This window comes from Rhincodon typus, chromosome 16 (genome assembly GCF_021869965.1).
Source record: "Rhincodon typus isolate 14 chromosome 16, sRhiTyp1.1, whole genome shotgun sequence".
Lineage (NCBI taxonomy): Eukaryota > Metazoa > Chordata > Chondrichthyes > Orectolobiformes > Rhincodontidae > Rhincodon > Rhincodon typus.
The window spans coordinates 56,702,230-56,727,323 of record NC_063347.1 but is presented as its reverse complement, the minus strand read 5'-3'; the positions used below and the strand labels follow the sequence as shown (position 1 = coordinate 56,727,323).

The 25,094-nt window shown below is 41.7% G+C and overlaps 1 protein-coding gene across 5 annotated transcripts in view; it reads left to right on the top strand.

Moving 5' to 3' along the window:
- The window catches only part of rad54l2 (RAD54 like 2), a 118,186-nt gene that overhangs the window by 87,267 nt on the left and 5,825 nt on the right, over nucleotides 1-25,094 (top strand). For all 5 annotated transcript variants that reach the window (XM_048606531.1, XM_048606527.1, XM_048606528.1 and 2 more), the window contains 12 exons: nucleotides 110-452; nucleotides 1,124-1,301; nucleotides 4,781-5,029; nucleotides 5,915-6,033; nucleotides 7,776-7,891; nucleotides 11,104-11,203; nucleotides 13,113-13,318; nucleotides 16,575-16,750; nucleotides 18,877-19,073; nucleotides 19,577-19,770; nucleotides 21,317-21,406; nucleotides 22,991-23,083. In XM_048606531.1, the coding sequence (XP_048462488.1) occupies nucleotides 110-452; nucleotides 1,124-1,301; nucleotides 4,781-5,029; nucleotides 5,915-6,033; nucleotides 7,776-7,891; nucleotides 11,104-11,203; nucleotides 13,113-13,318; nucleotides 16,575-16,750; nucleotides 18,877-19,073; nucleotides 19,577-19,770; nucleotides 21,317-21,406; nucleotides 22,991-23,083 (2,061 nt within the window). The remainder of the gene's footprint in view (nucleotides 1-109; nucleotides 453-1,123; nucleotides 1,302-4,780; nucleotides 5,030-5,914; nucleotides 6,034-7,775; nucleotides 7,892-11,103; nucleotides 11,204-13,112; nucleotides 13,319-16,574; nucleotides 16,751-18,876; nucleotides 19,074-19,576; nucleotides 19,771-21,316; nucleotides 21,407-22,990; nucleotides 23,084-25,094) is intronic.

The following is a 25,094-nucleotide window of genomic DNA, read 5'->3' as shown; positions in this document are numbered from 1 at the left end:
CTCCTTAGTCAAGAACAGTAAGTTAGGTACTTTGTTAGTTGTTAGCCTGATGCTTTATGATGCCACACTGTTTCTCTTCATTTGATCAGAAGTTTAACTTGTCCCTTAGGGATCGAAAAAGCCCTGGCTAGGCCAGGCCCTGATGTCGTCATTTGTGACGAAGGCCACCGCATAAAAAATTGCCATGCTAGTACATCTCAGGCCTTGAAGAGCATCCGTTCAAGGCGGCGAGTGGTCCTTACTGGGTATCCACTTCAGAACAATCTCATGGAGTACTGGTGCATGGTGGACTTTGTCCGGCCTGACTTCCTTGGTACCAGGCAGGAGTTCAGCAACATGTTCGAGCGTCCCATCCTAAACGGACAGTGTATTGACTCCACACCACAGGATGTTCGCCTGATGCGGTACCGCAGCCATGTTTTACACAGCCTGCTAGAAGGATTTGTACAAAGGTGAGAGGTTTGTAAAATTACAGCTGTATAAAGCTCTGGCTACTTTCCATCTGCAGCACTGTGTTGAGTCTTCCTCATTGCATCTTGGGAAGGAGAGATAGTTGGGGAGGGTTGAAGTGTGTACACCTCATTGACATAAGAATACTTTTTACATGGCGAGATGTTGTGATCCAGAATCTGTGATTAAAATTGAACTAATTTGGTCTTTTAAGGAAGTGGCACAGTTATGGTGGGCTGAATAGCCACACCCTGTGCTACCTGATTCAATTTACCGCCCTGTGTCAACAGACCCTTTACTAAAAGTTTTATGGTCCCCAGTCTCTCACACTATGAGCAGCAAGGATCTTTAAACCGATCCCTATGGAAATCTGATACAAAAAAAGTACTGGATATACTCAACAGGTCAGGCATTACCTGTGGAGAGAGCAGAATAATGTTTCAGTTTGATGACCTTTCATCAAAGCTTTAAGTTCTACGTGATACGTTTTCCCTGTGTTGCACCATTTTTCAGTCATTGGTTTTCTGTCTCAGTGTAAGTTATTTAGCAAGACTGTCAGTTTGTCATTCTGTTCAGCAAGAAGCTTCGCAGGCTCGCTGCCCTCAAATTCATTTTCTTTTGTTAATACCAACTGCTGCTTCAAAGGATTGATGACGTTTGACTTGCTGTGCAGGCGAGGTCACGATGTCTTGAGAGGTCACCTTCCTGAGAAAGAAGAACACGTGCTGCTAGTCCGTCTCTCCAAAATTCAACGATCGCTGTACACTGAGTTTATGAATCGTTTCCGAGATGCGGGAAACAGTGGCTGGCTGGGCCTCAATCCTCTCAAAGCATTCTGTGTCTGCTGTAAGGTAGGCCATTATCTTTTGAAAACTAGACAGAATGATGGAAATCTGAAATGTCTTGTACTTTTGTTTAATCACAAAGCAATCAGTGGCTAGTTTCTTGATAACTGTTCTTATTGATCCAGTGTTTTAGGGCTTGTGCGCTATAGGGAGTGTTTAATGAAAGAGCACTGAGAACACTTTATTCTGTATCTGGCTGGAAGAATACCTGTGCTGAGGTATTTGATAGTGATACTTATTGGGAGAGTCAGAGGGCACAGTTTCAGAATAAAGGGGGTGGTAATTTAAGGTTGAAATCAGGAGGAATTGCTTCTCTAAGTGTCTTTGGTACTCCTTGCCAGAGATAGCTGCGGGGGAAGAGTCCTTTTATACATTTAAGGCTGAGATAGATTCTTGATCAGTCAGAAAACGAGGGTTATGGGGAAAAAGCAGGAAAGTGGATGAGAGGAATGTTGGACCAGCCAAGATCCTATTGAATAGTGGAGCAGGCTTGAAGGGCTGGACGGCCTACTCCTGTTCGTATTTCTTAAGGTCTTGTTAAACAGTTAGATAATCAGAGTTGAGACTTTACATTTCTGTTTCCTGATCATCATAATCAACATAAGTCTGTTGTCGTGATGAAAATTGGTATTAAATTGGCAGAAAAAGGAAACATTTAAATTGGAAGGGTTGAGATGACTGAAACGGGAGAACAACTAAATGTGAGACAGGGAAAGAAATAGACTGAGAAAGGAAGAAGACAAGTAGATTGATATCAAAGCCACAGAGAAAACTGAATGAATGCAGAACAGCTTTAAAAAGCAACGACCGAGCGAAGAATTAACTGTGGTAGAAAGAAGCCAGGCACCTCAGAGAAGCAATGGCTTTGAGTGTGCGATTGAGTTGGACTTAGAATTAAAGAATGGACTGTGGAAATAAATGGAATTTACAGGGTTGGGAAATTGAGCAGAATCCTTAACCCATTCTGATATGCACTTAAAAAGGATAAGGTATTAGACCATTTTTAAAATTGATAAGTTACCAAGACCAGAGGAGATGCATCTAAGGGAAATTAAGAGTTGAAATCACGGAGGTACTGACCAGAATCTTCTAGTTCTTTTTAAAGATGATGCAACAGGGCTAGAGAATTGCAAGTGTTGTCAAAAGAAGAATACAGAGATATAAGACTAGCAGTTACAGACCAGTTATTTTAACCTTGACAGGAAAGCTGAGGTTGGTTGGCTCGCCGAGCTGGTTTGTTGTTCCGCAGAGCTTTTGTAAATGATAATATGGGACAAAAACAGCCACATTTTCAAATGTGAATTAATTAAAGGGTGCTAGGATGGATAAACTAAAGACAAATTGAGATTATTAATTTGTTTTGAGTTATTTGATGAAGATAACAGAGGGTAAATGAGGGTAATGAGCATATGGACTTCCAAGCGGCATTTCATGAAATACCACATAGACTCGTCACCAAAAGTGAAACCCATGGAATGAAAGGGGAATGGCAGCATGAGTGCGAAGTTGACAGTGATAGGAAACGTAGTGGTGAAATGGTTATTTTTCAGACTGGAGGAAAGTATGCAGTGAGGCCACCCAGGGGTTGGTAATAGGACACTAACTGCTTACTAATGAACTGGAGTTGTATGTCTGAAGACAGTTTCAAAGTTTGCAGAAGACATGAAATGGGTGAGTAAAGTGGTGTATTAGGAGGATAATGGGAGACTTCAAGAGGAGGACAGAGACAAGTTGAATGAATGGATATGTGTGACATTATACAGCTTTTTGGGAGGGCCAAGGAGAGCTACTTTTTTTAAAAAAAAAATTAAAGGATACAATTTAAGGGGGCATACGTAAGCAGAGAGACCTGGGGTTATCTCTTCATCAATTATTGAAGGTAGCAGAGCAGGTTCAGTAAGTGGCTGAAAGGGCTACAAGTGGGATTTGGGGCTATTATGAATAGACAATGGGGTACAAATACAAAAGTTTTAAAGTGAACTTTGAGACTTGAACTGAAGTATTCCGTCAAATTTTTGATCCTGCACTTCAGTAAAGGCTTTAGAGAAGCTGCAGAAAAGACTGACAAAATGATTCTGGATCAGGGACTTAAGTAAAGTGGGTTAATTAGAGAAACTGATGTTGTTCTCCTGAGAGAGGTAAAGATTGAGAGGAGGGTTGAAAGAAGTGCTAAAGGTTGTGAAAGATCTAGACAAAGAGAACCTGTTCCCATTGGCAAAAGGATCATGATCCAGAATACACCGATATAAGGCAATTAGCAAGAGAAGGAACAGTGATATTTAAAAAAAAAATTTAATGCAACGAGTGCTTAGGATTAGGTTACACCAACAACTAGTAGAGGCGGAGGCAGGTGGGACTTTCAAGGGATTTGGCTACGCACCTGCAGAGAGAATTTACAGCAGGATGGGAAAAGGGTGAGAGATTGGGCTAACCAATTAAATCTTGCTGAAAGCCAGCATGGACACAATGGGCTGAATGGCTTTCTATCATTCATGCAGCATTTCTTGACAAGCCTTTGTCTGTAAATCATCTGAAACTCCCTGTGAAATGCCTCAGCACATTGTTTATATGTGAGACATGTTGGGCAACTATTAACTCTATCTCTCACCTGCATTGAAGCAGGTTTTCTGCAGCTTATTAGTTGAAGTAGTTCTCTTCAGGTTATTTCTTGTTGCAATCATGAGTTGCATTCAATGGCAAGTCATGGTTCCACTGGGGCTGTAAATGGCTGTTCTCTAAATAAAAGGCAATGAATAGTCTCCTGGGGCAGTTTGGGTGACCAGTAGTCAGTTTGTAACTGACCAGCCCCACGTTACTGGCAGCCTAATATATTCTTAATTGCTTTGGATATTCTTCGTAGATGGTGTAAAAACACTGTCCTTTAAGAAGGTACATTATGAAATACTTGTTTGACTCAGTTAACTGCATTCTCATGTCTTTGATTTACTAATATTGTCACAAGTACTGAGATACAGTGAAAGGTACTGTTTTGTGTGCTATCAAGGCAAGTCATATCTTCCATTAAGTACCTCGGTAATAGAACAGAATGCAGAGTATAATATTACAGCTACAGAGAAGGATCAACTTTAATATGAGAGGTCCGTTCATAATGTAGTCTGGTAATAGTCTGACGAAGTGCAGCATTGTCAGTAGGAAAATTTCTCGTTTTCCTAGGAGAATTTATAAATTTAAATCATAGGAACAGCCACATCTGTTTAGCATCTAATCTGAAGAATGATCACTGAGGATCGGACTCGAACACGTTACTCTCCTGCAGGCCTCAAGCCAAGCTCCAGACACTTGGAGTGGAGTGTCATATTACTATTGTCACCCATAACATGCAACAAGTGTCGCATACGGTCTTGCTGGTAAGGCTTGCCTCAGGATACTGCACAGCAGCAGTAAGCAGTGCTCTGTCTGTTAAGGTTGGTGGATGTGACGAACTGTAATATCGACTGATCGTTGTTTTTCTCTATCTTTACCAGATCTGGAACCATCCAGATGTACTTTATGAGGCTTTGCAGAAAGAGAACCTAGCCAATGATCCAGATTTGGATCTTGAGGTAAATGATCTTAATGCAGGCACACCAAATGCACGTGCTCTGTCCATTGGGGGCAAGAGGAAAACGGAAAGCACATCAACCACTGTAGAGTCGGCAAACAGCAAGTTCACCCAGAGTGTCGGCTTCAACCATTTCCAAGACAAAACTAACCAGGTCATAACCTACGAGTGGGTAAGTGCCATACCTCTTCCGTTCTGTATTGTGGCTTTTGGAAACTGAATATATTAGTTGTAGGCAATCTGATTTGGTTGTTATCACTAATAGAATACTGTTTCTTCCATGTGAGTGAGATTATTTATTTACTACATCAACCTTGCCACTGTCTGAGGTCCTCTGTTGCATTCAGTATAACTTTATCTTGTCTGTCTTGTTCAATATGCCTGTGTTGCAATGAACTGTTATGTACATTCCATTCTACACCTGGTTTCTGAGGAGTCCTTGGAACTGCTTTGTATTATTCCTCAATATTCCCCGATTCATTCTCTGGATGGGGTGAAGTGTCCCAAACCAGGGCTTTCAAAACTGTGGGCTGCGACACTACCCACCTCCATCACCCAATGGGGTAGCAAACTGAAATTTCAGGGTCACAAGCTCTAAGGCAGCAATGGCTGCCATGAACCTCTGACTGTTTACAGTTGCATGGCCATTTTAAATCCTTAGTTACTTTAGTAGTGGGCATGGCCTAATGGCCAATCCTCAAAGCCTGATTTCTGTCTTGCCAAATCCTATGGAAAAGAAGGTGTTGTCACAGGTCTGGGGTCACAACAATTTTTCAAACATCAAAGTGCGGTCACAGAGAAGGATAAGAAACACCGGTCTTTACCCCTATTCATGAATTGAATTTTGTTACTCGGATGCTGTGGCATGTAACTTTCACAGAGCCTTTCTCCTCTGATCCCTTGTAGCAAACACTTGATTTCCACTGTGGGCCCTATTCCAATAATGGCCTCAGCTAGCTGCCTATTTACTTTGCTCATTGTGCTCCCCCTGTGTAAAACATGATGTGATCTTTTAAAAACTAATACAGATGAATTAAGTGGACTGTTCTCTCCTCAGGCTAAGGATGTGTTGGCAAACTACCAACCTGGCTTGCTAGAGAACTCTGCAAAAATGGTCCTGCTGTTTGAGCTGATAGAAGAGACCCTGAAGCTCGGGGACAAGATCCTTGTGTTTAGGTAAGAGAGCATTAAGGAGAAATAATACAGGAAATGGCAAGTGTCAGTTCGAAGTTACCCTTGTGAACAGCAGTTTTTGTTTGGTTTCCTCTGGAAGATGCTAACTCAAGCTGGGATGTGGTTCAGTGGGAACCCAGCGGGTACCTTACCTTGTGCCCACTGTTCATGTCTGACTCTAGATACAGAACAGTTGGAGGTTGTTCTGACAATCGGGGAACTATCACTGCTTAGGCTGATCTGGCCCTTGTCCAATAACTGCACATGCTCACTCCCCAGCACACTCTACAACTGTGTGGCTTTCAAAGCCTTGATTGACATTTTGACTCTTTTTCCCCTGGTGCTGCGAAGCCCTGTTGTTGTGCTATTCTAACCACTTATTGAGATGTGATCATTCAACAAACATGGAGATGTGACATGAGACTTTACTGGTCTCTAGCTGTGTAATGTTAAAATATTTCATTGTACTCTCAGGAATACTAACTTCCACTGTACCTTGGCTAATTGAGTTGAGAATGCAAACAGGGACCTGTCCCAAGCGAAGTTGGTGATCCTGATTTGATTTGTTATTATCACACGTACCTAGGTACAGTGAAAAGTTTTGTTTTACATGCAGTACAGGCAGATCATACCGTACAAAGTGCATTAGGGTAATAGAACAGAGCGAGGAATACAATGTTACGGCTGCAGAGAAGACGCACAAAGAGTGAGGTCAGCATTAAATTTAAAAGGTTGATTCAGAGATCTAATAACAGCGGAGGAGAAGCTTTTCTTGAACCTGTTGGTACATGCGTTTAAGCTTTTCTATCTTCTGCCCGAAGGAAGAGGTTGGAAGAGATTATAACCGGGGTGGGAGGGATCTTTGATTACATTGGCTGCCTTCCTGAGGCAGCGAGAAGTATAGATGGAGATGATGGATGGAAGGTTGGCATGTATGGTGGAAGACCCTTCTTCAGAAGGGTCCAGACTCAAAACGTCAGCTTTCCTGCTCTGGTGCTGCCTGGCCTGCTGTGTTCATCCAGCTCTACACCTTATTATCTCAGACTCCAGCATCAGCAGTTCCTACTGACCCTTAGAATCATTCCCTTTTTAATGATCTCAAATTTTCCTCCTTTGTTTTACTTACCTTCATTTAAACTTAGAGGAGAGGTTAATTCTGTGACTAACATGAGTATCTTTCAATGTTTTCAACTGTATGACTGTAACCAAATAATATATGAATGATATCTAAGAAGGGTCATATTCTGTAGAAAGCAAGTTTTGAACCATGCAGACTAAGGTAATTAGCTAGGGGCATTGGGGTGGCTAGAGATCTGTCAGTGCAAAACAAGGTACAGATCTACGGCAGTACAATAGGGTAACACGTTACCGGGTCTGCAGCATGAATATCACTATAGAACAGGATGAATACTGTGTTCAAACTTGTCAGTATAGAACAAGTTGCAATATTGTGGGGTACAGTTCTGTCAATGCTGAGAATAATTTGAAGAAATGAACTAAGTGTATCACAAGAGAAGCATCATGGACAACATGAATAGTGTATTGGACAAAGTATTGGTACCAATTTTCTGAAAAAAAAGTAGCAAGTATGCTGCTTTGATATTCTCCTCCATAGTTTCTCCCCAGGTTATGATTGATTGGAAGTTTGACACTGAAGGCATTGGTCATTATGGGAAATGTGCATTTTTGTCTCCTGAAGTATTCACACTCTTATCTGAATTTTGTTTTTACCCTCTGCACTGCAGCCAGAGCCTTTCTACGCTCTCAGTCATTGAGGAATTTCTCGGAAAGAAAATGATGCCAACGAAACCAGGCTCCGAGGAACCTCCACAACCATGGATCCGGAACGTTAACTATTACCGTAAGCATTAGTGGGGCCATGCAACAATATCTGTTTAATTGAACTCAAAGGAGAAAAGGCTTAAGGTCATGGATAATAAATATTTGAGTAATGCTGATAAAAGATGCATTTTGTTCGAACTTTCCATCTTACACTTGTCAGCAAAACTTGGAAGTTTCAAATTACCAAAGGAAATGTGCCTTTACATTGGTAATTCTTGGAAACCTGTCCTGGTGAATGCAAGGTTAAATAGTTTGTAAAATGTTCTCTTTTTTTCAGCAAGGTTCAAGTTCTGTACAGTACTACCAAATAACTACTTGTATAGTAAACTGGGTCTTAATGCTGTATGGGGCCATTTTTTTGGACAACAGTGCCACCTGGTGGATAAGTGCAGGCACCATTCAAACTATTACAGGCTTGAAGCAAATCATTCAAAAACAGTGTTCTGTCCCCTTCCACTTGGTTTCTGTCTCCCCCATTGTCATTATTCTGATCTTGCTTCCTGAAGGTTTAGCACCTATTGAGCATTCCCCAGGGAATCAAAGGTAAATGGAGGAGTGGTGGAATTATTTTTTTTCACACATATGACAGTTACAGAAATGGAAACAATTGTGTTCATGCTACTGAACTAGTGATTCAGAGGCCTGGAAGACAGGAGTTCAAGCTAAGGCAGTTCAGTTACTTCAATAAATCTGGAATGGCTTCAGCAATGATGACTGTGAAACTGTTTGTTTACTAACTACCTTTTAGGGAAAGAAATCTGCTGTCCTACCGGGTCCAGGCCACATTTGATTCCAGACTCAGAAAAGTTGTTGGCTCTTAATTTCCCACTAAACCAGCTGTTACAACAAATCACTGAGGAAAAATTAATAAGATCAAAATCAGACAGACCATCTAACTTTAAACTAGTTGGATTCAACAATGGCATGCTTTGCTCAATCAGCCCTGCAAAGTCCTCAGAACTAATATCTGGCAACGTGTGCCAAAGCAGGAAGAGCTGTCTCTGACCAGTTAAGCAACAGCCTGACACAGTCATAATCTCAGAATCTTACCAAATCACCATTGTACCAAAGTCCTCAGTCACATCCCATGATATGACCCGGTTATTGCCATTTGATACCCTCCCTTCTCTGATTTAAAAAAAGTGTTCATTAATATTGCCAATTCCTGCACCCCGCCACCGCCGCCCCCATTACCAATCATGCAAAGCTATAGATCATGGCAAAAGACCAGGAATAAGTATTTGCAACCACTTTCAGCCAGTAGTGTCAAGTGGGTTATCCATTTTGATCACCACCTGAGGTCCCCAAATGCCAATCTTCAGAAAATTCAATTTACTCCACATGATATCAAGAATTGGCTGAAAGTTTTGGAAAAGAGCAGAAGAGAAGGACTATGATAGGTTAGATGTCAATTGAGATTAAAGAACAAACAGTTTTATGATGGAGCAGCCAAAGAAATATGCTAATAGATACTGAAGCTACAAAGTGACACACAGATTTTACACAAAAAACATAAGAACGGGACAGACAGGGATGAGAGAAACAAGATGAAGACTCTCTCACCAAAAAAGGGAAGGAAAGAACAAGACATTTTGTTCTTCCTGTTTCCTCCTCACTCCCAATGGCTTAATAAGCCTTAGATTTTTACATTTCTTTAGTTCTGATGCAGGATCATTGACCTGAAATCTCTCTGTCCTCAGGTGTGCCTGACTTGAGATTTCTCAGCTATTTTTGTTCGTGTCTCATACCAGCTTTCTGGGCTGGCAAACACAGGACAGCAAAGGCTGTTATCTCTAGCAAGGATGTGGCTTGAGTGTGAGCACTGGAACAAGACATTGCTAGTCCTACTGGGGTGAGAAATGGGAGTTAATCTCATGACCCATATGTTAAGTAACTGCCTGAAGACTGGGCGTTCTATGAGCTGTATGGTGGCTTCATGGACTTTTGAAGGAAATAGGAGGGATTACCTTGAATATCTGTCCATTACCAGTGGACAGTTGAGTAAATGATTGACATAAGCCTCCCAGAAATAAGCAGTAAGCTAAGGAATGAAAAAACAGACTCTCGAGAGGGAAAATCACATTTTCAACAGAGAAGAACTTCTTGTAGTCAATCAATGATGATTCCTAACACTTTGGTGAGCTCAAGACACAATTCAACAGAGGAGAGCATTTAAAAGTTATTCATGCTAGCTCCATTGACTTTGGTTAGCTCAGGAAGACTAATTTAAACAGAAGGAAGTGGTATTTCCAGCCTCGCCTCAAAAAAGATGGAGTGCTTCCTTGTATGTCTTTGAGTTGAGACAAAGAACAAAGGGAGAAGGAGACTGTATCAACAGACAAGAGGTTGTCACTTTTAGTCACAGAGATCAGCTTCATTCATCTGTTACTCTGATTCAGGCCCAGTAAACTGTTGCAAGGAGGCTGACACCTCAGCCAAGGAGATCAGCATTCTCCTATCTGTTTATTCAATCCAGGCCCAGTAAACTGCTGTGAGGATACTCCGTGTAAGCCGTAGAGATCAGAAACACCCATTTCCTCCATCTATTACTCTAGTTTGGGACCAGTAAGCCATTCTCACCTGTTATGGATTATGCATCTTTTCTATTGATTTGAATTATGTCATATCTCAAACTGTTACTTCCTAATGAACTACCTTTTAAAATCTTCTACAATTTCTTTTGGGTGTAATCTGTGGCTCCTGAACTCTAAATCTTGCAAACAGATTGCTACAGTAGTAAATATTGCCAAAGCTTTAGTGTAGCCCTTACAGATTTTGGTAATTGGCTGAAGAGCTACAAAGTGATAATGAAGTTCTTTAAAAAAATTCTCGTGTTGCTATAATCTGGGATGCACTCTGAAAGAGTGGCGGACACAAATTCAGTAAAACAAAATAAGTATTTGCAGAGCTGTGAAGTTTAAAATGGAGCAATGGAACTGATTAGAGTTTTCATCGTGCAATGCTTCATGGCCAAATGGCTATTTTTGTTCTATGTTCTGAGTGCTGTCATTTCTATCCATCTCAATTAACCTTTAACTATTTAAACTCGTCAGTCATATACTGTGTAAATCTGCATTTCACAGTCAGTGCTGAGAACCCATTCTGTACGTGATGAGAATTTGTGTGATTGCTGCAGTTTTATCCAACTAAACATATTTTTAGAGTTTGTATTAAAACATGCAAGCAATATTTTGTATGGATATTTTATGAAATATTCTTCAACTTTTCCAGGACTGGATGGAAGCACCTCTGCAATGGATCGAGAACGGCTGATCAATCAGTTCAATGATCCACGCAATACTAAAGCCAATCTCTTCCTGTTGTCTACACGGTGGGTGTGATCTGTTAAGTATCAAAGGTTTGATTTCAGTTCAGTTCAGAGGTACTCATGTGACAACATTTCCCCCATTACCACCAACCACCGCCTCCCCCTTCCTAGGAGATCTCACCTGTCAGTGCTGTTGGTAACTGAAGATTTATTTAACTTAGAACTAGGTCAGTGCTAAATCTGTGGGTTTGTAAATTTGATGTGTCAATGCATTTGCTCAGGATTAACAGGAAGTCAGTGTTACTTGTTTGATTGCTCTACCCAGCGTCACGCTCTGGAACTAGACTTTTTGTAGTTTGTGGCTGTGGTCTAAATCTCATGTTCTTTCCAGCACTGCTGCAGTCTTCTCAACATGGTCTACCTCAATCTGTTTGCAGTGGAATCCTTAAACATTGCTTTATTAGTTCCAGGCTTAGCATACTCCTTGCTTAATCTTCACCCTCCATGTTGAAAATTCTGTATCTGCTCCTGGATGAAATCATTTAGCCCATTGTGCCTATTCTTCACTAGCTAGGAGATATGTACTGCGGTCCCCAGGGGATCAGTGCGTGGGCCACTGCTTTTGTTGATATTAATTAATGACCTACATTTGAAGCTGCAGGACACAATTTTGAAATTTGCGGATGACATGTAACATTGAAGTACTTGGACTGAGAGAAGGATACTGATAGACTTTGAGACCATTGACAGGCTGGTGGAATGGGCAGGCATCAAGGCAGATACAACTCAATGCAGGGGAGGGTGAAATGAGATATTTTGGAGACAGTATTACATAGTGCAGTTCTAAAAAGTGCCAGTACAAAGATCCAAGGGCATGTAAATAAATTGTTGAAGGTGGAAAGACATATTGAGATAGGGTTTAAAAAGGCATGCAACATCCTGCACTTTATAAATTGATGCAGACAGTACAAAAGCAAGAAAGTTTTGTTGAATAAATGCAAGATATTGCAAATGCTAGAATTCTGAAATAACACCAGAAAGTACTGGGAAAGTCAAAACGACTTGAAATATTAACTCTGTTCCTCTCTCCAAATACTACCAGACCTTCCAATTGTTTCCAACATTTCCTGTTGTGTGTGTGTGACTTCTCAACTCGGAGTATCGTGTCTGATTCTGGCCATCAGACGTTAGGGAGAATGTGAAGGCTTTAGAAAAGGTATGAAAGGATTTTCAAGGATGGTTCCATGAATGAGGGACTTGAGTTACATGGACAGTTGGAGAGCTGGGGTTGCTCTCCTCGAAGAAGAGAGGTTGAGAGGAGATTTGATAGAGTTATACAATATCATGAGAGGTCTGGACAGAGTGAAGAGAAGGTGCACTCTTGATGGAAAATTGGAGAACCAAAGAACAATAACTGTAAGGTGATTGGCAGAAAAAAAACAGCTGAGGGCACGAAAAAACTTTCTTTCAGCTGTGAATTAATGGTTAGGTTCTGGAATGCACTGCCTTATCAAGGGGCAGAATCAGTTTGGGCTTTAGAAGTGAAATTGGGCAAATACTTTAAAAAAAAAAAGTGGCTCTTTACAGGGCTGTAAAGAAAGGTCAGGGGACTGGGAACTAACTATTTTGTCTTTTGCGAACCAGAAATCATGATTGTTCAGTGCTGTTACCGTTCTATGATTTTATGCTCCTCTTGGTCAGTGCCCAAAGTAAAACTCAAGCTATGGCACATTCTTGTTATCCTGAACAGAATGTAACATGATAATTCAAAGGTGCAATTCCTCACCTTCCTGAGACCTCCCTTCTGCAGTCTAAGGCTTTTAAAAGCTAAATTTGACATTACCAGGCTTGACCTGCTGAGTTAATCTGACGGGTACTTCACTTGTGTTCTTAATTGAAGCAGTTATGCAGTAGTTTGTCCCAAGGTTGACAATGGTGCTGAGCTAACTGTGGCTGTTTCATTTCTCCAAAGAGCTGGCTGTTTGGGAATCAATCTGGTTGGGGCCAATCGAGTGGTGGTATTTGATGCTTCCTGGAACCCCTGTCATGATGCTCAGGCAGTGTGTCGTGTGTACCGCTATGGTCAAAAGAAACCTTGTTACATCTACCGGCTGGTTTCTGACTACACTTTAGAGAAGAAGATCTATGATAGGCAGATCTCTAAGCAGGGCATGTCTGGTAAGTGCTGGGTTTAAAAAGGAGATTGTTATTCTGATAAAGTTCATCTACCTGAAACATTCTCTCCCTGCTCTCCTCTCCACACTCCCACTCACCCCCTCTTCACCCCCTCTCCCACCTCTTCTCCCCCCACTCCCCATTTCTTTCTTCCTTTCCTTTCCTTTCCTTCACTCCCTTGGTCCTTGATGCAAATCCAAAATCTTTTAAAAAGTGATCAAGGGTTTCCCACGAGAGTGCAATTTCTGAAGGATTCATTCCGTTATAGAACATAGTACACGCTAGTCAATAATGCAAGGTGGAGTAAACATTTTAATGGCACCTACAAAAAGTCCAATTAATAAAGCAGTATCCCGCTTGAGATGAGATTTTTAATCATAATGGTAGTGGCATTCTTCTTACTATGAGGTTTGATGGGAATGAAGCAGTTTATTTGGGTGGTGGGTCTTCGCTTGGTGTATTATCACTGGCTGTGAGGTCACACTTTTAGAGCAGGCTCTGCCACAAGGGCCATGCATGAAGCTGCCAAGTGATATATGGGCTATTATTTTCATTGTTGGCATCTGTTACCACCTGCGTGGTAATCTTACATCAGTCCACAGGAGGTGTTGGTGTAATTTCCTCTTTTACCAGTTAGTAACATCCTGATCAGAGAGTCCCTCTATGCAGACAACACTGTACCATTTACTGATGGAGAAACTCCGTGATCCAGACTCATGGACCCCTGCTCCCACATCTGTAACTTATTCTCCCTGACTCAAAAGTATCAAGAAAACTGTGGTTACAGGACAAAGTGATATGTCACCACCCTGATCAAACTAAACAACACACAACTAGAGGTGGTTAGCAAATTTTGCTATGTCTGGTCTACAGCAACACACAATATGAACCTAAGGCAGCACTCAATACACAGATAGGCAAAGCAGCTACCATCTTTGGGTGACTTGCAAAACCCACATTGGATATCACCTTAGGACTGCACTGATAGTTTATAAAGGCTGTGGTCTGAGTATTTTGCTGTTTAGCTAAGAAGCAGTGGTGACTTAAAGCTGCCAAGAAAAGAAGCTTAATAGTTTCCACCTTTGCCTGTGCAAGATTTTGCATATATTCTGGCAGGGCAAAATCTTGCATGTAGCGCATTCTCAAAGGCAGAGTTTCCAAGGGAGTGCTAATATTAAAGGCAATTTTGGCACACCAGGAGCATTAGTAAGATAAAAGACTGTCTTATGAAAGCCCTAAACACAATTGTTGGTGTTTAGGGCTTCATATCACATATGCAAGTATCCTTGATGCAGAGCCATTAGCTGACTATTTCTGTGCTACCTCACTGCAGACAGTCTTTCATCCTGCTAATGCTCCCAGTCCATCAAGTTGTTTTACCTATCTGTGTATTGCGTGCTGCATGAGGGTTTATATTGTGTGTCACCATACACCAGACAGCAGAATTTGCAAACCATTTCTAGTGGGTTGTTGGTTAATTTGATCAAATGGAGATGCAACATTTTGTCCTGTGACTAGGGTCTGTTTCCATGCTTTATGCCTCTCTGACTACCGTTTACTTGGTGTTTTGAGTCAGGGAGAATAAGTTATGGACATGGGAGCAGAGGTCCATGAGTCTTTGTCACTCAGTTGCCTTTTTAATAAATGTCACAGTGACATCTGCATAGGGGCGTTCCTTTATCAGGATGTGGCATATTTTTCTTCCATTTCAGTTTTGATAGATTGTACAGTGTACTGTCTGTTGTAATGTGCATGTAGACTCGCGCTGTAACTCCATGGAAGGCAAAAGCCATGAATATGGACAAGAAAATAACAAACAGAGTGGGGACCAGGACACAGACTTGTTTCACTTCAGAACTATCAAAAACAGAACTGTCCAACTGTACATGCAGTGCGTCGTGTCATTGAGGCTCAGATGGGACTGAGGAGCCAAAGATCCTGAATGTTGTTCTGATGGTATTAAGTACCTTACTGAGAACTATGAAAGTAAGAATAAGGGGTGCACCAACACAATTGACTGATAAAGGAGTAAAATATTTTAGGGAACCGTAAATTCTAACACAATTTTGTTTTAATATCTCCCTAATAATTTGCATCTCAAAACTTAATGAAGGCACTGTATCTAGTTGCAAGTAATAAAATAAGTTATAAGACAACCATTGCACTTGAAAGTATCCCTCACTTTCTACAAATGAAACTGCTACATGTGCAGGAATAGCTTTCTGTACTTTTGTAGCACAAATAAACATAACTATTCAGAAATCCATTGTTTCCATAGCATGAGTTTTATCCTTGTTCATTTTTTTAATGATGAAATTTGGATTCCTCACGGTGAGGGATTTTAATGGAGGGAAGTGGTGCACTTTTCATTAATGATTGGCAGGATATCATAGAGTCAGCTGGATAGATACACAGTAACAGTCTGCAACCACAGGAATGCCCTTGACTGCTCCAGTGAGTCTTCACTTCCTGCTTAGCAGTTATGCTTGGACCTCTGACACAGATTCCAGTTTGCACTGTTGATTTCACAACTGTAGAAAGAACATTGAATTCTAAATAGTTCTGCACTCTTTGTGTCAGTATATTGTTTACATGATATGTCCATGCACTGCGACTCCCAGGGTTGGATTTGAAAGTCATTTAGCTCCGAGGATCACGTGATTTCCCGCCTGAGAGAATATGCAGCTCCTGTGATCTGCTGGTATGTTCTCTTTCATGGTTTATGGAATGTTGGCCATTCATATTGACTGAGGGACTGCTATTCTATCACCAGTGTTGTCTTTCAGATAAATTAAACTGATTCCCCTTCTGCCCTCTTCGGTAGATATGAAGATCCTACCGTACTAGTTGAAGAAGAGCAGGTGAATTTTGTATTTTGGTTGATATTTATCCCTTTACCCACCTCACTGAAATGGCTTTCCTTGTCTTTTATTCCATTTCTGTTTGTGAGAACTTGCTTGAACAAATTGTCTTTCACATCTCCTAAATTACGGTAGTTGCTCCATTTCAAACATAATTAGCCTACTTTAGGGCATTACGGTTATGAAAGGTACTATATAAATGCAAGTCTTTCTTATCGCCTTTTGCCTGGAATCGATTTTCAGCTGTTGAATTATTGAGGCAGATAAGTCATGTGCCAAATCCACAGAATCCTCTTGCAGTCTAACCGGGATGTTAGCCTAAAGCCACTCCAGTGAGATCACTGAGAAATAAGTGAAGTAAATCACAAGTGGTTAACTTGTTCATCTATATCCCACAGACCGTGTTATTGATGATCTAAACCCAGTGCTGAATTTCACCAGGAAGGAAGTGGAATCACTCCTGCATTTTGTGGAGGAGGAGCCTGTTTTATCAGATACCAGCATTGAACCAGAGAAAATATGTGATGAAGTAATTCTCAGAGCATGCGCCAAGCATAAACATCTCGTTACTAAGGTATAACTTCCTGTTTTCAGTTGGCAAGTCTCAGGATCAACTAGGAGAGCAGATTTATGGTCACTTTCCTTGTGTGATACAGTGCAACTTGCTGAATAGTTGACTTGTTGAACGTACAGCATCATTGATCCACACAGACTAGAAGGCTCAATCCTCAGACTGAACTGAGTTAGCTGCTTTTAAAGACGGTTGCAGGATAGGCAGTACAGAAATAGGCCATTTCACCCAACCGGTTTATGCTCCACTCATACATAAGTAGGCCATTCAGTGAGATCATGGCTGATCTGTGGCCTAAATCCATATACACGCTTTTGGCCCATATCCCTTAAATAAATTTTGTTAATCGAAAGTATTATCTCCAGTATTAAATTAACAACTGATTCTGTGTCCACTGTCATTTGTGGAAAACCGTTCCAAACCTCTACACCCCTTTGTGTGTAAAAGTGTTTCCTGACATCTCCCCTAAATCGCCTGACTCTAATTCTCATACTGTGCCCCCTTGTTCTAGAATTCCCAACCAGTGGAAGTATCTTTATCTACCCTATCTTTTCCTGTTAATATCTTAATGACTTTGAATAGATCACCCCTTACTTTTCTAAATTCTAGAGAAAATAGGCCTGATTTATATAATTTCTCCTTATAATTTAACCTCTAAAGTCTAGATGTTGTTCTTCGTTGTACACCCTCGAAGGCCTAAGGTGTGGTGCCCAGATCTGCTCTCGATACTCCAAGTGGGGCCAAACGAAGCTTTTGTATAACTACAGCATCACTTCTACATCCTTGTACTTCAGTCCTCTCCATGTAAAGGCCAGCATTCCATTAGCTTTCTTAATTATTTTTTGCATCTGTCTGTGAAATTTTAAAGATCTATGCACCTAAATCCCCAAGTCTCTTTGGGCATCCACTCTATTTAACTTCGTACCATCTAGAAAGTACCCTGATCTATCCTTTTTTGGTTCAAAATGGGTAACCTCACCCCTGCTTATATTGAACTCCATTTGCCACAGTTTTGCCTATTCACTTAGTCAATGAATATCTCTTTGTAATATCATGCTATCATCTACACTGTTGACAATGCCACCTAATTTTGTATCATCAAAAAAATTTGGTTATAACTTTCTAGGCCGTTATCCAAGTCATTAATAAATAACGTGAATAATTGAGGCCTTAACACATACCCTTGTGAGACACCACTGGTCACATTCTGCCAATTTGAGCATCTACCCAATATCCCTACTTTTCACCTGCAACGCAACCAATTTCCCCGCCACAGAAGTAAATTTGCCCTCAATTCAGTGGGCTTCTATCTTAGTTAACAATTTCTTAAGTGGGACTTTATCAGATACTTTCTGGCAGTTCATATAAATAGCACTCTCAGGCAATCCCCTGTCCAGTACCTTAGTCACCTCTTCAAAAAATTCAATGAGGTTTGTCAGGCATGACCTACCTGGCATGAATCCATGTTGGCTCTACCTGATTAACTGAAAATTTTTGAGGCGTTCAGATACCCTGTCCTTGATTACAGACTCCCAGCAATTTTCCCACCACAGTTGTTAAGCTGATCTGTAATTCATTAGGATTCCTTTTTGCCCTCCTTAAAAAGTGAAATGACTCCTGTATCTACGGAGCACTGAAAGATTATAGTTAGGGCATCTAAATGTGCTCCGCTACTTCCTTTAACATTCTTGAATGGAAAACGTAGGTCCTGGGTTTTGTCACTTTTTAATTTCATTAATTTCCTCATTACTGATATTTAACTTATGCTACCACCTCCCATATTTTCACATCTAAATTTACCTTTGTAGCTATCTTTGTGCTTTACACCCCAATCCTTTTCTAGATTCCTTTTTAAATGCATCAATACTAGTTGCTTCCACCACTGTGTTGTAGTGAGTTGCCCATTCTTAGCAATCTTTGGTGAACAAGTTTCATCTGGATTCCCTGTTTGGTGTTACCTTTATTAATGATCTTCAGTTATGCTCTTCCCCACAAGAGGAGACATCAACTTTTATCCTCTTTATCAAACTTTAATTTTATTCAGGGTTTATAACAATATGTTTGTCCTTGTACTTTACCATGGAAAGCTGCTTTTTCCTTTAGAAGTTAACCAGGCTTTGTTCCTGCAGCAACCTTTCCAGCATGAGTCATTGCTGATGGACCGCAAAGAATACAAGCTGACCAAGGCAGAGAAGAAGGCAGCAAAGAAGAGTTATGAGGATGAGAAACGGGCAAGTGTCCCTTACACACGGCCATCCTATGCCCAGTATTACCCAGCCAGTGACCAGAGCCTTACCAACATCCCCATCTTTAGCCAGCGGCATTGGTATGTAAGCACTTCTGCACAGTGTGTGCGCATGTAGCATGGTTTCTGATTACACAGCTCCAACACTGAGGTTCGTGCTGCACATTGCAACTGTGTGTGTTCGTGTTATCACTGTTTGAATGTTTACTGCATCATTATAGGGATATGCCCAGCAGCAAGTGTGCAAGGCTGTGCTGGACTCCCATTTTACATCTGCCTGTTGAAGACCTATCTCCTTCCCTCCCTGACAAGTGCTCTCACAATTGAAATGGCACACTTGAAGAAGTTATAGGACAAAGTGTTGAGTGTAATTGTGTTCCTTTGTGAGATGTATGTTGTTGGGACACTGGTGCTCAGCTGGCACCTCAATACCACTTGATGGGTGGTGTATTTTTCTGAAGCATTGCAACCTGAGGAGAGAACAGAAAATAATTTGCATTTTTTGGCTGTTTGTGCAGCAAACTGTTGGTTCCTTTTAAAGGGCTTTGCAGCGGGTATTTGATGCTCTAGTTGTTTTCCTGCAGGAGGGGCCCAATCAAGGGGCTGGATGAGAAGCCAGTGGCTAGTGTTCGCCCTTTACAGTCAACACCAATTCCAATGATGCCTCGGCAAGTTCCTGGTGGAATGGCAGTACCGAGTTCGGGGTTTGGACCTGTGTTCCCAGTCAGTCACCTCCAGCGTGCTGGTGTTGTGGTGCAGAAAATCGTCACCACCACAGGTAGGAACTTGGCATTCCACACCAAACCACATGGCATTCATTTTGTCCACAGCTGAGTTTCCAATAATAGGGTTGTGGAGGGGAGGGGTTGCTTCATTAGCAATGCTAGCAACTAAGTGTAGAGAATTTCTTCCTTGATCAGGGCCTTCCAACCTTTTCACGTGGGATAATGCCGCATTTCAACTGCTCGCTCACTCCTGGACCAGACAGAAAATCTCAAAGTTGCAGCTTGGCTTCTTTACATTTAAGAATTTAAAAATTCCAAGTGAATAGATCGATAAGTGAAATAAACATGTATCAATTAAAAAGTGCCAAGCAGCAGAGTTGAAGAATAAGACCATGTTTTGCCATCTTAGTTAAGAAGCAAAGAGAGAGAGACTATGCGCCATGTGCTAATCACCAGGGAAGAGGATAGAGATACTGGTCAGCAAAGGAGATGAGTTTAACTAACAGTGACCTCGTATTCACCCCTGGTGGCACAAACTTTGGAGTTGGCCTTGGTATACTTCGTATGAAGGTGGGGGTCAGCAGTGGGTTGACTTTCAGCCTGGGTTTTCTCTGTCAGCCTGCATTGTGGGTCGGGTTTCTGGGAGTAGAGCAGGTGAAATGGTGGTTATGTATCTGACACAGTCGCAGGGTTCATGCTCCCTTTGTCTCATTTACTTGTTGCTGTCTCACTTACTTGCTCACATCCCATGTACATGCGCATACCCCCATTCCCGCAACCAGATTGATTCTCTCATTCCCTCCCCAAAATGCACACTTTCATTGTCTTGCATGCAATGTGTGCACTGACTTGTTCCCTCCCATCCATGCATGCACTCTTGCTGTTTCCATCTCAAGCATGCAGGCTCAGAAAGCCTCTCCACTATCTTAACTGCAGTCTTTCAGGGAGTTGAGGGCCTGTATGAGAGGGATAGAGCCTCATCTTGAATTGACCTGCTCAAAATCTTGTGCTCCTACCTACTTGCCACCCACTCCTCATCTGCTCGCTCTCTTGCTTGCTGTCTTTGTCTCTCTCTCTCTCTCTCCCTCCCTCCCTCTTTGTAGATTTTTCTCCTCCTCTTCCTCATCCCAACTCCTTGCCCTAAAGCAGAGTTTAGGCCCCTCTTTGTTTTGGTAAAGGGGACAAACCCTCCTCCCCACCCCCACAGAAATAAAACATTCCCCATCTCGAAGGCTCTGCTCTTCCTAACTGAGGTTCAGAGCTATAAGTTAGCACTGCCTGAAGAGCCGAGCACTGGGCTTAATATTTTCAGGTATGAGGTGCAGTTCAGAAGGCAGAGGGAAGTGACAACTGTGACGGAGAGTCGTGGTTATGGTCCACGTAGACAAACATATGCTCCTGTTATCAGGCCAATGCACTACTTAGATTATGGAAACATGCCTTTGTGACTTATCATGTCCTCAAACTCTCTTGGTGTCTTGCATCATCTCTAGTCCATTTGTGGCTATGAGTCTTGAGATGGTTGTAGCAGGTGTATATAGATGAGGGTTAGTGAAATTCATTTCAATGAATTACTCTTCCTGCTGTTTACCTTTGTAGATATAGTTATTCCTGGAACCAATACATCAACCGATGTCCAAGCAAGGATCAATGCTGGGGAAAGCATCCACGTAATCAGGGGAACAAAAGGTAGTTTCTAATAGTTATCATTTCGCAAGATTTATTGAACTTTTTTGACCCATTACTCCTTTCATTGTCAGTTGATGCTTTTAAGATGCAACATATTCAAATCCAGCGGCCACAAATGTAGGGAATCTCCAATGTTTCAGGCCGTGTTCATCATATAATTGAGCTGTTCTGCTTCTTGTGTGAACCAAGTGCCCTATCTGCTATGTATTTTGTTTGGTTGGGTTAAAAAACTATGCTGGTATAGGCCTGTTTTGGTTGACCCGTGGGGCTGAAGGCATCCTGGAGAAAAGCAGGAGTAAAAGAATAGGAATGTGATGAGCTTTAGTGTGTGGCCACCATTTGAATATCCACCTTAAATCAAATCATATTCTTTTCTCCTCCTACTTCCATTCACCTAATTCCCTTTCCTTTCTTTACCTTCACTCTCTTTTACCGTCAACTGCCATTTTTAGCAGGTGTTCAGAAGTGGCTGTTGGATTGAAGGATAAAAGCAATCCCTAATGGAAAGAGAATAGCTAGCCCTGCCCAATCATTCGTGTCTGAGGCACATATCGTGAGGACTTTTATATCAATCTTGAGAGGGAGGGAAGTCCCCTTACCCTAACTGAATTATGAAACCAGTGATACTGTGTCCAGGGGAATCCCTGTTCATTGACATGTTTTCTTTTATTAGATTTTCAACAATGTACATTTGAATGATGTACCATGTTTTAATGCAAATGTGCTAAATCCCTGTTGAGGCCTTGATCTCAATCTGTGTGTGGGCTCTTGGTTACAGAAGTGCTCTGTACTGCCAAATGATGCATTGTAAATCTACACTTTCCATCCCTGCATGGGAAGCTCATGGTTTTAGTTGTGTTAAAAGAGATGACAAGTGGAGGAGAGAGACCACAGCAGGGACAGTAAGTTGGTTTGCAGAGAGTCTGGATGGATGTGCCTGCATGCTGTCATTGAATTGTTTTCTTTGGAAAGAAAGGGGAGAGATAACGGCATTGAATCCTACTTGGGCATTTTGCAGCATCATTTCTGTTGGAACATAGGAAACTTGGCAGTCATTCATTGCACAGCAAAATCCCACAATCATCAATGTGGCCACACCAGATAATCTGGTTTTTAACTGTTGATTGATGGAGGAATGTCAACTAGGGCACCATTGCTCTTTGAATGTTGCCATGGATTTGATCTACCCAAGTGGGTAAAATGGGCATCTGTTGAACCTTCTGTTTGAAAGACCACTTCACCACCAGTGCAGTATTACTTTGATTCTATGCTGAACTGTCAGATTGGATTTTGCACGTTTAATCTGAAGCAGGAGTGCTACCACTGAGCCATAGCGGTACACAGTGAAGGAGGAACTTTGAGCAAGTGGGTCAATGGAGGTCAAGTGGGCCAATGGAGGTGCAGCTTCTCAGCCAAATAATGACTCACCCAGATGTTTATATGAGACCCTGTTTGATGTTTGGACATTAAATTAATCATTTTACTGAGGCTAAGAACCTCGGGGATTTGAATAAAACAGCAGTGTACTTAGCCAGGTTACTGAATTTTGATTGCTTGTTAAAATGCCTTGCACTTGTCTCTTAGGGATGTACATTCGTACCTGTGATGGAAGAATCTTTGCTGTGCGAATGGGCAATAAACCAAAAGTGTCTGAGGGAAGCCATGCAGCTGCGTCAGGTGAGTTGACAGTACACTGGCCTCTCAAGCAGAGAAGTGAGAGGAACACACCTTTACTAGTGACAGCACAAGGGTAAAACCCACCCACAGGGTCCATGTGGAAAGACCTAGTTTCATTGTCAGCTGTTACGTTCATACAGTCCTTGCTTCACAGGTGAGAGCAGGACCATGGACCAAACCAGCCCTGTTATTAACATTAGACAAAGGCTAGGGGACAGCTCACTACCAACTTGACCAGCGGGTGTTGCAGTGCACCTGAGGCTATGTGAAGGGTACGAAATGTTAGAAAATTAGCGAAATACAGAGATAAAAATTCAAATGGTGGGTCTTGATTTGTGCAAAATGATTGTAATTGAATCATTCAGGAGAAACTTGACTGAATAGTCTTCAACAAAAGGGCTTTTTACATAATTATCTATATAATTTATTTCTCATTGACAAACTAGCGTTAAAGAGCCCTTAGTGCTGGGTGTTACCAAGGTTAGAAAGAACAGACTCGCTAAATCGCAGCCTAACTGATAGGTGACTCTCGGTCTGGTTCAGAAAGCCTGCAGATTGTAAGGGGAATGGAAGGATGAGGGAGACTGAGACTTCCACAGTTCTCAGCACCTTGGGAAAGAAAGAGTTAGGGATTTGAATTCAATAAAATGTTGAGCAAGTATTTGTTGGGGAAGGGTGTGTAGAATAACTGTTCAGAACAGCACTTACTATGGTACTGTTAATAAGTGGAGAAGTTAAGGTTGTACTGCAGCTTTAAAGTGACACACATATGGCAGCACCTTATACAGGAGACATGCGTCAGTTTACTAAGGGCTAGAAGTGACTAAAAGGATAGTCGATACTATAGATTTTGAAAATTTGAGCAGGAGTTCCAGGGAGTGAAAGAAAGCAAGATTTGAATTTCTACACTCTTGTGATCTCAGGATATCAGAGAGTTTCTTTGCAGTCAGCAAAGTAGTTTTAAAGGGTAGTCTCCTTAATGTAGGAAGCACAATAGAAACTGCAGACAGCAAGGTCCCAAAAGTAGAAGTGAGAGAAATGCAGAAATAACCTCTTGGTTGGAGTAGATAATGGCCATGACATTGGAAAAGTTCAACTTAGCTGGGCAGAGGAGATGGCAAGATTAATGGCTGAGTAAGTAAGGTGGGGCAAGGCTGATGCAAAATGTTTGTGTGCATTTTAAATTCAGTATACATGTACGTGGGAATTGGAGAGAGAGCGATTGAAGATAACAGTAGCCAGTCCAAAGGGAGAAATTTAGGAATGGGAAGTTAGAAGTGGGACGATTGGAGATTGAAGATGAGTGAATACTTGGCTGCAGTAGCTACCTGCTCCTAGGACACAGCCTAGTCTCTCCACAGCTTGCTGAGGCTATTGAAGGTCAGGGATTAACTCGATGACTGTTTGGTGTAACGGACAGTGTAGAATGTTACCTCCAAGTACAACGGAACCTTGATCAGATGGTCAAATGGACTGAGGAGTGGCAGATAGAGTTTAGATAAATGTGAGGTGCTGCATTTTGGTAAGGCAAATCAGGGCAGGACTTATACACTTGATGACAGGGTCCTGGTGAGTGTTGCCAAACAGAGACTTTGGGATGGAAGTTAATAGTTCCTTGAAACCATAGTTACAGGTAGACAGGGTAGTGAAGGTGTTTGATACGCTTGCCTTTATTGGTCAGTGCATTGACTATAGGCGTAGAGGTGTTATGTTGCAGATACACAGGACATCAGTTAGGCCACTTCTGGAACACTGTGTTCAATTCTGTCTCCCTGCTATAGCAAAGATGTTGTGAAACTTGAAAGGGTTCAGAAATGATTTGCGAGAATGTTGCCAGGGTTGGAGGGCTTGAGCTGTGGGGAAAAGCTGAATAGGGTGGGGCCATTTTCCCTGGAATTTCAAAGACTGAGGGGTGACCTTATAGAGGTTTATGAAATTGAGGGGCATGGATAGGGTGAATAGCAAAGGTCTTATTCCTAGTGGGGGGATTCCAAAACTAAAGGGCATAGAT